The sequence below is a fragment of the Myotis lucifugus genome, unplaced genomic scaffold, assembly GCF_000147115.1.
Source record: "Myotis lucifugus unplaced genomic scaffold, Myoluc2.0 scaffold_52, whole genome shotgun sequence".
NCBI classification, from domain to species: Eukaryota; Metazoa; Chordata; class Mammalia; order Chiroptera; family Vespertilionidae; genus Myotis; species Myotis lucifugus.
In genome coordinates this window covers 6901336-6913649 of record NW_005871100.1, presented here as the reverse complement: position 1 = coordinate 6913649, position 12314 = coordinate 6901336, and the positions used below count along the sequence as shown (strand labels likewise).

The 12314-nt window shown below is 55.2% G+C and overlaps 1 protein-coding gene across 2 annotated transcripts in view; it reads right to left on the bottom strand.

Moving 5' to 3' along the window:
• Positions 1 to 7108: 7108 nt before the first annotated feature.
• Positions 7109 to 12314, bottom strand: part of RAPGEF5 (Rap guanine nucleotide exchange factor 5) — a 196304-nt gene continuing 191098 nt past the window's right edge. For both annotated transcript variants that reach the window (XM_023753857.1, XM_014455916.2), the window contains one exon: positions 7109 to 11038. In XM_023753857.1, the coding sequence (XP_023609625.1) occupies positions 10920 to 11038 (119 nt within the window). In that variant the 3' untranslated portion in view covers positions 7109 to 10919. The remainder of the gene's footprint in view (positions 11039 to 12314) is intronic.

Here is a 12314-nt window from a genome sequence, read left to right as displayed (position 1 = left end):
ATTTTTGGGTCTCATCCTCCGGAAATTCTGTTTCTTTGTTACTAATATTGTGGCCCCACCCCATAACAAAAAAAAACACACAAAACACAGAATTTCCGGAGGATGAGGCCCAGAAATCAGGATTTTAAAAAGATTCCCAGGTGATTCTAATGTGCAGCCAAGGTTGAGAACCACTGCTTTAGGTCAACAGGTTACTTGTTAAGCAAATGCTGCCAGACTTACCTTCCAGCTGGACCTGGAATCATTCTATGTCCCCCCCCACCCCCCATCCACCCCTGCCACAGCGGCAGAGGTCACTGGGGTTTCTTGTGTGGATCATCCCAGGAGTTTCCTCGCTGATGATTTCTTGCCTCCATCCGCGCCCCTCAGAGGAAAACTCAGCAGTGGTCTGGTTGAAACACTCATCAGACCCATCACTCTCTGCTTGGCACCTTCCAGGGGTCTCTCCTCTGAGTTAGAGACACGTCCTGGTTCCGTGTGGTCTGGCCTCCAGCCACGCCAGGCTCCTGTGGTCCTTGAACCCAGGTGCGCCTTCAGGGTCTGCCCTCGCTTGCCCCTGTGTGCGGGGTGCTCGTCCCTCCGGTGTTGGCATGACTGGCTCCCTCCCTTCCTTCCGGTCTTCTCGGCAGGACTACACGGCCTTCCCAGGACTGCTGTGCCAAAGCACCACCAGCAGGTGACTAAAAAACACAATGTATTGCCTCCCAGTTCTGAAGGCTGAAGGCCGTAAGGAAGGGCTTGGCAGGGCCGGTTCCTCTGAGGGCTGGGAGGGAAGGATCCCCTCCAGGCCTTGGTCCTGGGTTTGTCCGCAGACGTCTGTCTCCACGTTCACGGGGTGTTCTCCCTGCACGCATCTCCAGATTGACCCTTCTTCTCAGGACGACAGCCACACGAGAGCAGGGCCACAGAGTCACTGCATCATAACGTGATCACCTCGGTAAAGACCTATGTCCAAGCTAGGTCAGACTCTGAGATCCTGGGCGTCAGGACCTCAACATGTGACTTTGGAGGGGACACAATTCAACCCATAGCCAAGGCCTTCCCTGGCCGCCCTGCCTAACACGTCACCCACCTTCCTGGCACTCTCCCGCCCCCTTCCCTGCGTGAGATTCGTGCTTTTCAGGACCCTCCTATCATCTAGGACAGAGGTCGGCAAACTGCAGCTCTCGAGCCACATGCGGCTCTTTGGCCCTTTGAGTGTGGCTCTTCCACAAAATACTGACTTCTGCGCATGGGCCACGAAGTTTCAATTGCACTGTACGTGTGCGCCCACACGTGGTATTTTGTGGAAGAGCCACACTCAAGGGGCCAAAGAGCTGCATGTGGCTTGCGAGCCACAGTTCGCCGACCACTGATCTGGGGAACTGCTACATATTCCACTCCTCTGTCATGTTTATTATCTCTGTCTCTAACTCTCCAGCTGGATTGAGGGAAGGGATCCTTGTTATCTTCATGTCTGTCTTCCCATCACCTAGGATGGGACCTGGCACATAGTAGGTGGTGAAGAAATATGTGTTAGACAGATCTGATGAAGTCTGTTGCGCATTAGTGTTAACTTACAAGAAAGAGAGGGAGAGAGAGACAGAGATAGGGTGAGGGAGTGAGAATGGGGGGGGGGGGAGAGAAAGAGGGAGAGAAAGGTGGAGCAGAGAGAAAGTTATTGGTTGATTTAAGGAAGAGAAGCACTAAGCCAGTTGTATCCACAGGCCCAGGGTGAGCTGTCCTTTCGGCTGCCCCTGCTTTCCTGCCTCACAAAGGGAACCTCATCTCAACCCAGGCTCAGAGGTCAGCCCTTCAGCACTGGTACCTACATGAAGCCAGAGACAACTGCCCCAACGTCAGAGGACACAGCTAGAGGACAGAGAGTGTGTGTCCATCTCCGTCTCCTCAGAAACGGTGATGCTTCTGGGGGGAGCCCAGAGCTTGTGAGGTGGACATGCTGCTTAGGAGCTCCCCATCCTGTGGTCCAAAGCAGGGAACAGGAAGCAGGGGGCGGGGCCAGGAAAAGCCCTCAGGCAGCTTCACCCAGGCAGGTGCCCAGGGTCAGTCAGCCTTTTTTCTCCCGTGTTATTTTTTTAAAAAATATATTTTATTGATTTTTTACAGAGAGGAAGGGAGAGAGATAGAGAGTTAGAAACATCGATGAGAGAAACATCGATCAGCTGCCTCCTGCACATCTCCTACTGGGGATGGGCCCGCAACCCAGGTACATGCCCTTGACCGGAATCGAACCTGGGACCTTTCAGTCCGCAGGCTGACGCTCTATCCACCGAGCCAAACCGGTTTCGGCTTTCTCCCGTGTTATTAATATGTGAATGACAATGTGGATGTTAACATTAGGGTTTCGCCAACTCTGCAGGCTCTAGGCCAGCGGTTCTCAACCTGTGGGTCTCGACCCCTTTGGGGATCGAACGACCCTTTCACAGGGGTCGCCTAAGACCATCGGAAAACACACATATAATTACATATTGTTTTTGTGATTAATCACTATGCTTTAATTATGTTCAATTTGTAACAATGAAATTGGGGTTCACCACAACATGAGGAACTGTATTAAAGGGTCGCGGCATTAGGAAGGTTGAGAACCACTGGTTTAGGGAGTCCTTGCTTTGTCCCAGCTTGGAGCAAGGCAAGTGGGGACTCAAAAGGAAACCTCGGATTAGAGCTCACTGGAGCTCCCGTCATTGTCCATTGCCTGCTCACCGCTGCCCTGGGCACAGATGTTGCTAAGTGCCTTCGGGCAATGGAGAGAACCAAGGATAAGAGAAGTGAAGTAACTTGCAGGCTGTGGAGTAGAAATGCATGTATCTCGCATTAATCACCACCACCCTCACCATCTTCAATAGTTATTTGAATGCCCACTAGGTACCAGGCATGACACTAAGCACTTTACATGCATTTTCTCATGTGATTTCCATGCAACCTTGCCAGGTAGGGGTCAGAGAAACCCGTTTTATGGGGTGCAAGTTCAAGGTGGAGACCTTCGCCAGTGCTTTCAGCTTACAAGTTGGAGCCGGACTTGAACTTGGGGGCATTCTGGCTGCAGAGGCCACACTGTCAGACCTGCTCCTCTCCTTCCAGGTGGCCCACGCTGGGTGGGGGGGCAAGACAATGCAGGGTGGTTCCCCCCAGAGTAACGAGTGGGACCTGCTGCAGGAATTCAGATAGGGATAAGGGGGTTCAGGAGGGCTTGGTTGTGGATGAGCCTTGCTTGGGAGTTAGGAAAGGGGTCCTGGGCAGATGGTATCCAGGGAGTGGAGAGGGGACTGGGTGCAGGCAGGGAGCCTGGGGGAGAAGGCACGAGGGGCCAGAGGGCTGGGCTGGGAACACAGAGACAGTGATAGCGGACCAGAGCCCCCTCCTTTCCCTTGGGCGGGGGGCAGCAGCTTGGTACCTGGAGGCAGGCCCTCTGTGTGGATGGAGGGCCTTTGTTTGGTTGTTTGTGGCAGGCCTGCGCCCAGGGCAGGACTGTGGAGTCAGCAGGGGCACCGGACAGGGAGCGGCGAGGCACTCCTTTCCGGCTTCCGCCCTCTGCCTTCCCCGTCCAGCTCCGGCCCAGCCCAGGTCACTGGAATACAAAGGAGCATGAACAGTTCTTATTTCCCACAGCAGCCAAGCCACTTCCCTGAATAAAACCGAAGTAATTAGCTCTGGCAATCACAGGCCTGCACGGCTTTCTTTACAGCCCGGCGAAGGATCCCAGAGGTCTCCTAGCACAGCCGCATCCTGTGGCCGGATTGCAAGGTGGACTTAGGTCTGTTTGCACAGCTCTGGTGGGGAAGGGCTCCTATATCCTGAATGCAATTCTGGTGGCCTGGGCTCCTCCGGGGAGGGCCCCCCAACCCCAGCTAGCTCTGCATCCCTGTCAGTCTGGCTTTAAGATTTAATACCTTGCAAGTAGCAAATAGGCCTCACATACACTTACTTATTTAGCAAATGCCTGGTGCGTGTTACTTTCAACAGGCATTTTCGTTAGTAAGAATCAGTTCATCTTCACATGAGGGATATGAGGTTAAGGGGCTTTCACCTTATCTGTGTCCTGGGCCATCGGCCCCATCTCTTTGGCCCTGAACAGATAAGTAGAGGCCAAAATGTGAAGCCCTTGTATGCCACTGAGGTTTATTTAGTTCTATAGCCTGGGAGGCGCTATTGAAGGATTTTCAGATGAAAAACACACACATCAGATCTGTGTTTTAGAACAAAAACATGCTTCTGAGAGCAGCTTGGAGATTAGATGGGGGGCATTTAGACTTGAGGGAGGGTGATGAGGTGGCAGGTTACTGCCATGGCTGGAGGGAGGCGGCAGGGCTGCGCTCATGCCGGGTGGGGGGCAAAGAGGGAGCCGCTGGTGGAGGACTGGAGGACCAAGGGGTAGTGGGCTGGGAGCCAAGATAGTTCCTGGTTTGGCCTTGGTGCTGGCGTCACTCACCATAGCAGACTCTCTGGAGAAAGAGCCTGCCAGTAGGAGCCGCCAGGAGCCACTGTGGCCAGAACTTGGGAAAGCCCTCGTCCCTGCCTGAGTCTCCCACGGGCTGACTGCTGTCGGGACTTCAACCTCTGCTTGCTCTCTCTCTCTCTCTCTCTCTCTCTCTCTCTCTCTCTCTCTCTCCTTTGGTTAGGGCTCCCAGTATCTATTGCAGGGATTTTTCTCAGAATGCCATCATTTTCACTGAAGTTCTAACTGGCAATGACAGCCTCGAGGGCCACAATGGGTTCTTAAACTGGACCGGAGGGCCAGAACAAAAGCATGGATGGAATGTTTGTGTGAACTAATATAAATTCAAAGTAAACATCATTACATAAAAGGGTACGGTCTTTTTTTTTTTTTAGTTTTATTCATTTCAAACGGGCCGGATCCGGCCCGTGGGCCCTAGTTTGCCCATGGCTGCTCTAACCACACAGACAACTGGGGAACCTCCCACCGTCTGAGCAGGGAAGGGGCCTCAGGACGGAGGGCTCAGTGCCCCTCCCAGGCGGCATCGCAGCTCCTGGCTCCACACTGGGACCGGGACCGCCTGCGGGTCCTCCTGGGAGGAGAAAAGTCTAGTCAGCACCGCCTGCTTCGCCCACCCCACCCCACTTACCCGGAGAAAGCCCGGATGCTACACTCTGGGGGTCTACCTTGGGCGGGCTCGTTCTTCTCTTCGTAGGTGGTCTGTTGAGAAGGTCTGCACGTTGGTGCGGTTTTATCGGGAAATAAAGGGCCAGGTGGAGTGGCCAGGCAGCGGGGAAGGGCTTGGGAGAGTGCGGGGCCATCCAAGGAGGATGGGGAATTCCGTCACCTCAGGGCTGGGTGAAGCGTGGGCTCAGGAGGGGCTGCAGGTGCCGTGGGGAGGAGTGAAGTGGCCGCGAGGAAGATGTGCCCTGACAGCTGCCCACAGGGGCCCCTGAGCCACCCCTGAGGCCCTCCGGCCGAGACAGGGAAGGAGCCCTGCTGGACTGAGTAGGCCCAGCTCCTCCAGGGCAAACACCAAGTCACCATAAGAGAAGCAAAACCGAGAGCTACAGCTTGACCAGCTCTGAGTGAGGCTGGGGCAGGGGTCTCAGCTCGTGTCCCCAGGAGCCCAGTGAACAGGAGCCAGGCCTTGCTCAGTAGGTGCTCAGGCAGCGTGGGGGTGGGGGTGGGGGTGGGGGGGTGGGGGGCTTTCCACCACGTCAGGATGGGGCCAGGACCAGGAGCACTTGACTAAGGACCAGCCCGTGTAATGCTGAGGGACCTCTGGTGTCAGGCAGCGAGTGGAACGATGCACAGCGGCTCACCGGGACCCAGAAGGCCCGAAAGGAGAACCTGCCCGACACGGAGCCCTCAGTGCCCGGAACATGGTTCTGTGGTTCGTGCACCGGGGCCAGGACCAGAGAGTGCACTTCAGGGTTTGCAACTTTGAACAAGAACTGGCTTCTGAGTTGGCAGGAGCCCTTGCCTTTCCAGTTTGGGAAATCCCAGTGAAGAAAATCCCTGAGGACCCGGAGCCAATGGAACATCCCTTTCTTCCCTACTCCCTCCCTTCCTGGCCTTCGCTCGGATTTTATGCGGGCCCTGCCCCAGGATGGCGATGACGGGACCAGCACAGCAGGAAGCTCAGGGGTCCCTCGCCCCTGTGCTCTCCACCCCTTCCCTTGCCTCACAGAAGTGCCACTTCCTGGGGAGGAAAGTCCCGAGAAACTCCTCTGGGGTCTCCCTTTCCCTTTCCCACGGAGACAGGCCCTTTGCAGGATCTGGGAGGACAGGGTCTCGTGCATTAGGGGCTGTTGCCCACGCGTGGGCTGAGGGAAAGGGCAGTTTATCAAGGACAGTGTCCCGCCAGCTCAGGCTAAATTCTCCAGAGACACCCCCAGGCCCCACTGATCCCCAATCCCAGTAGCTTCTAATGATGATGTTTTATTTCTCACTCAAGTTACACGTCCTTCAAAGCCGGAGAGGTGATGGAGCCGCCCTTCCCTGCTCACCTGGATCCCTGAGGTCGCGGCGGGAGATGGGCAGGTGCAGGTGCCGGGTAAAGCTCCGGTTTACAGGCCACACGGACAGAGCAGGGCCTTGGCCACTGTGAGTTCAACCTGGGGAGACACACACCCTGTGTGGGGAGGGACCACCACGTGGGCCCAGCCGGACACCAGTGGGCAGGACGTGCCACCCTTCCACCCAGGGGGAGAGGGCTGGAAGGACAGGCCACCGGGGTGCAGGGTGTGTGAGCACCGAGACACCCCACTTCCCCAGAGCGTCGTTAGCACCCCTCTGCGGAATCATCTGCCCACACTCGTGTGTCAGGGCTCTATCCAGGCCCAGGCCATCCCACCAGGGCTCAGCGCTTCCCTGGTCCCTGGCCCTGCTCCAGTGGGTGAGGTGATGATGGCGTCGCTGAACTCTCCAAATCCTAGAATCTGAGGAAGCGCTGATTTCCAGCCCAGGGCATGAGGGTCTGTAGTAACTCAGGGGCAGCGTGCGTGATGCGGGCGTCTGTGGGCTGCCCGAGACTGCTTCACCCCCTTCCAGCTCTCACAGGGAGCAAGCGATTTCCGAGCTTCAACTACTGCGTGTGATAAGCCGCCCCAACGCGGGCTGTGCACCCACAACGCATCACGGACACAGCAAGAAGCTCCCAGGCACGGATAGCGTTATTAGCATCATCTTATATTTGGAAAAGCAGTTTTAAAAAAACACTTGAAAATACAAGATAAGGTAACAGTGACATATAAGTTTTCACCTTATATTGCCCGGCCGTTTTTACATATAAATTATTGCTTACTAGCTTCGATAAATACACAGCACAGTCATATATGTACAGAAGCAGAAAGCATGAAATCTGAGGGAGGAAATACTGTTAATGGCAATTCTGGTAATTCAACCCATGTTTCATATTTACCAGCTCCTGCAATGGTGGAAAACTACGGGGTGTGGTCCCTGAGAAGTTAGGTGGGCACCCTGGTTGCGGGCTGTCTATCGGCTAAGCGTTCCCGCCCGCTGACGACGCCACTGCAGTCCTAATGAACGACACGTTGGAAGGCCCGAGTCCTTGCTGCAGCTCACTGATTCCGTCCCAGCATTTAACAGCGTGACACGAATACAATAAATAGGCTATGCAAATAAATAGTGCTCTGCTAAAAAACGTTTAGTATGTACAGCTTTGCTTTTTACAGTAGTACATTTTCATCTAGCTTTTTGGCAAATTTAAAAAACATTTCCCCCCTCCCAGTGTTCAGCACAGTGGCCCGCTCGTCACAAGCAGGCTGAAATTTTAAGGACGTGTTTGAAGCGTTGAAAAGAAACTCCGTGTCGGACAATGGCAGGGCACCCGGTGGTCCCCATTTTCATGTTTTCCCCTCGTTTCCGAGAAGCTTGGGGGACTTGTGCCATTTGGGAACACCGAGTCTGCGACTGTGTACGTGACGGCTGTCACAAGGCGGCCGGGCTGGGACGGGGGCCGCGGGGCAAGCCCAGCTCTGGGGGCCCAGTCCCAGGCACCCTCTCCTTCCTGCAGCTGTTTCTCCCACCAGGAGGCGGTAAGCCTCACCAAGCGGCATCTGAGTTCGCATATGCCCCACCTGACTTGCCTGTGGACAGGGTCTGGGTAAATGAACTTCTTCTAAACGTAATTAATGATATAGAATAAAGTGAATGCAAGCGATCATATCTCCCAGGGCAACCATTTGGCAATTGTGCAGATTATAACGAGAAGTGACTCTGAAACGCTGTGGTCTTTGGAGCGTCTGTATGGATGGAGAAAGGAGACGTTCGGCAAGGTTGCGGTTGTGCCCACGGAAACCTGCTGTGCCGATTTCTAAGCCGGCTGGTTCGCCGGGATGCTGACAGCCAGACCCGCAGGCTGTGGAGGGTTGTGCTGCAGCGAAGAGAACCACTCGGAAGGGCGGGTGATGGTGGCAGCTGGGAGGTTTCCAGGGCGGATGGAGATTTTATGGGACCATAACAATCTAAAAGAGCCGGAAAGCAGCATAGACGTCTTCCAGTCCACCCGTCTGTCTAGCCAGCACAAAACTACTCCAAAGAGGCTGTGGCAAGGATTTGGAGGGAGCACAGCCCATCCTCACTAACAGGGAGCTGCTGAGCCCCACGTCGGCCGCACACTGTTGGGCAGCTCAGATTTTTGGGAAGAGCTCCATGCTGAGCTAAACCCGGCTCCCACAATTCCGCCTTGAGTTCTTTAGTCCCAGGCTTACGTCTCCTCTGCGCTTCTGAAATTTCTGAGAGCTGCTGCCTGGGGCATCGCTGGAGAGTTGCTAAATTTCAGAAAGATTGGGAGATGTGGACATTCAGAAGATGGGGACGGAAAAGCCAATCTAATGTGAACAAAATGCTCCCTTCCCTCGGCTGCCCCAGAGCCACCCACCCCGGCTGGAGGAAATGTGACCGCACCACGCTCTCCCCCACCCGTGTCCGCCCACGCTGCTGGGCGTGCTCTGCCTACACCATCAAGGTGGGTTTAACTTGATGCACGTGTGGATTCGTTTGGCTGTGGACATATCGGAAATGAGGTCTAAGCACCGGGTGCTTTGCTGAAAAAGTTCTCTACTAAAGAAACTGCAAGTTTTCGTTGGAGCAAAGTAGATTCTATGTGAATAAAAACTTAAATGCAAAACATGGAGACAATGTCAAAATGGCCTTCGATGGTCTGACTGGGCAAACGCTCCTCCCCGCACGGAGAGCAGACAGGAAGGCCTGTGCGTGCGGCGAGCCCCTGCCCCTGCAGCGTGTGATCGGCCACCAGAGAAGCCTGCTGCCTGGCTCCAGGCTCAGGTCTCCTCCAGTGGGGCCCATTCCGGTCCCAGCAGCCGGGAGCATTTCTCTAGTGGGCCAGCCCTGGATGGTGCTTTCGACAAAATCCTGTTAATTTTCAGGACTGATGTTTACATGCTGGGGCAGACGCAATCTCTCTGACAGTTCTACCAACAATCTTCTCCCCGTGGCTCCTTCCAGCGACTCCTCAAGCTCTCTGTGGCTCCTGAGCCAGGACACAGCCCTGCTGAGAGGGGCCAGGCAGCCCCGGACGGAGGTGCTGAGGCGGCAGGAAGTGGTTCTGCGCAGGCACCTGGGAGACGCACAGGCGGCCGGGCTGAGAAGTGCACCGGGCTCCCAGGGCTGGAACGGGCGTGGAGCTGGCACAGGGAGCCGGGGCCCTGGGAGTTTAGCCACGTGGTAGGTATCTAACTGGCCGGGTGCATTTCATTGCTGTGTCCCACAGGCTTTTATGAAGGGCGAGGGGACGCTAACCCGTTCTGGAGAATAGCCAGGTCTTACTTACTGGAGGAGCCCTAATCTATAAAAATGGACATAAAAAAAAAAGACTTAAAAGACTCAGGGAGAAAAAAACACACAAATTATAGGAAGGCCGCTGTCTTGGCTGGAAGGTGAACTCTAGGACTTGCGAGGGTCCAACATAAATCCGATGTTTGCTGTGAGACGGGCCATCAGCACCATCTTCCTCCCTTGCGCTTCTCTAGGGAGGGAGTGCCGAGCGTCTTGCACATCCCACCCCACTCACCTCCCTGCACCGGCTGCGACCCCTGCACCCGGCGGGCAAGGAGCCCACGGAGGCGTGCAGAGCACCAGGGCACCGCCAGGCACCTCTGACTGCCACCTTGATGGAGCCTACGAGGTGTCAGGCACTGCGCTCTTTCAAAAATCGTATTGTTCCCAATAGGAGGAGAGCCGGCTTGCACGTGTCAAGAAAATCCCGGAAGTTAAACCATGAGTCAATCTCCTAAAGATTCCTATTTTTCCTTACTGGCAAAGCCCTGTAGCCTAACTTGCCCACAGTTGCAAATCAGTTGTGCAGAAACAGATTTCACCGGCGAGCCGACATCCGTGAGTGATTGTGGGTGCAAAGCAGGGCCTGCCCTGACAGTTCCCTTCTGGGACTCAGGGCACGGACGCCGGCGCCGGGTCCTCACGGCTCCCCAGACACAAGGGGCCTTTGGTGACATCACAGTGTGTAGCAACAGAGACCACGCCTTCTCCCTGGAAATCCAACGTGCCATCACCATCTCCTGGTGCTCAGACAAGCCCCTTCTCTGACAGCCTATACACAACAACCTGCTCGCAGGTGACATAGAGCTGCTCCTGAACCTGCACGCCCTCACTGAAATATCTGGCCACTGCGCAAGACAGGCTCCCTGGCCTTGACGCTGGCACATCTCAAGTTGAAAACTGGATGGGATCAACAATGTCCATGTAAGAAACCGGACTTCTCCATGCCAAGATGCTCTGAGTCTTCTGCCTTCTCGGCCGAGAGCGAGAGCGGCGAGGTGAGCTGAGGCGAGGCCCTTCCCCACCGCGGGTGGCTGGAGCGTGTCTCGTGAGTTACTGATAAAACTCAGCAGCTTCTTTTCTCCCAGGAAAGGGATGTGCTGGGCACGGACGTCCTGTGGCGGGAGAGCTGCAGGTGCTCAGGGGGGCGCGGCTGGGCTCACGCGCGGGGCTCGATCCGGTGGGAGAGCTCGAACAGGGCCTGCTGGCTGTCGATGACGTACAGGTGGGTGACGTAGGACTTCAGCTCCTGGTGCTCTTTCGGAGACATGTCCCCTCCTAAGTTTTGGAGGAAAAAAAAAACCCAGTTAATCTCATGAGCCTGGTGATGTTCTGGCTGAATCCCAGTCAACCCCACAGTAAGGCTCAGTGTAAACCTACCAGGCAGACTGAGTCAGACTCCAGAGGAGCTCTCGATGCTAACCGGGCAGTTGCGTTCTCAGCTCGGACTAGGTTCCTTGGTCAGGTGTTTAGACCCGGCAAGATGTTTGTCTTACCGACATGTCTGTGGTGTTTACTACCTAACAATACACAGCCTTCAGCAGCTGGGTTATCACCCCTCTCAGAGGGGAAACAGCACAGACACACGAGTGAGTGGCCGCGTGGGACTGGAACCCGGGCCCTGTGGCTCCCGGGTCTGTGGTCTGAGGTCCCGTGTCACAAGACATGCCCGTTTCAATGGCTCTCACGGGCTCTTAATCTCAGTCTGGAGCTGTGGGAAATCACTGCTCACCTGGTGAGTGCACAGACACAATTCTTTTTGGTGTCCTTATTTTTTGGGGAAAAATGAAGGGACCCATTAAGTGAATGGATATCACAGAACTAAACGTAAGGCATGGCTGACAGGCACCGCAGGTCCCTAAAGGACGTGGCTGGGCTAACATCCACCCCGTGAAAGGCGAGGCGGGGGTTTCCACTCGCCATCCAGGACCCGGGTGGTTAAATACCGCAGGGCCGCCTGGCTTCGGTGCACTGTGACCACACATGTGCCCCGCTGGTGGCAGCTCTGATAAGGAACCAGAGATAAGGGGGCCTGGACAATGGGGCAGGCTCACTTCCCAAACTCAGAAACAAACACATCCACCCCCACCCCAACCCTGGGGCCCCGGAGGCTGAGCTGGGCCGTGGAGGACAATGTGACCGTGAGTGAGTGGCCTGAGGTCACTGGCATCGGGATTGGGGGGTGGGGGGGGGGGGAGGCAGGGCCCAGGCTGCGCTCAGTCGAGCAGAGGGGCGGGGCCTGAGGAGGCTTTCATTTCAAAGCAGCTGTTTTTTCCTCCCTCCTCTATGACAATGTGTTTTGTAATCTAAGGCCTGTATGTCATGGGTGGCTTATCATTCTTAGGTTTAATAGAAATAAGACTTTCTGGTTTCAAAAGGTAAAAAGCACCAGGAGTTGATGTTTTTACCGAAGTGACCAAAGGCCATGTCATTCCGGAGGCCGTTTCTGGAGACACCAAGATAACGTGTCCGTTTAGTGAACATTGGTGTAGAACACACGATGCTACCAAGGTAATTTTGTTGTTAAATGTCTGGCCTTAAAAGAGGAAGACAG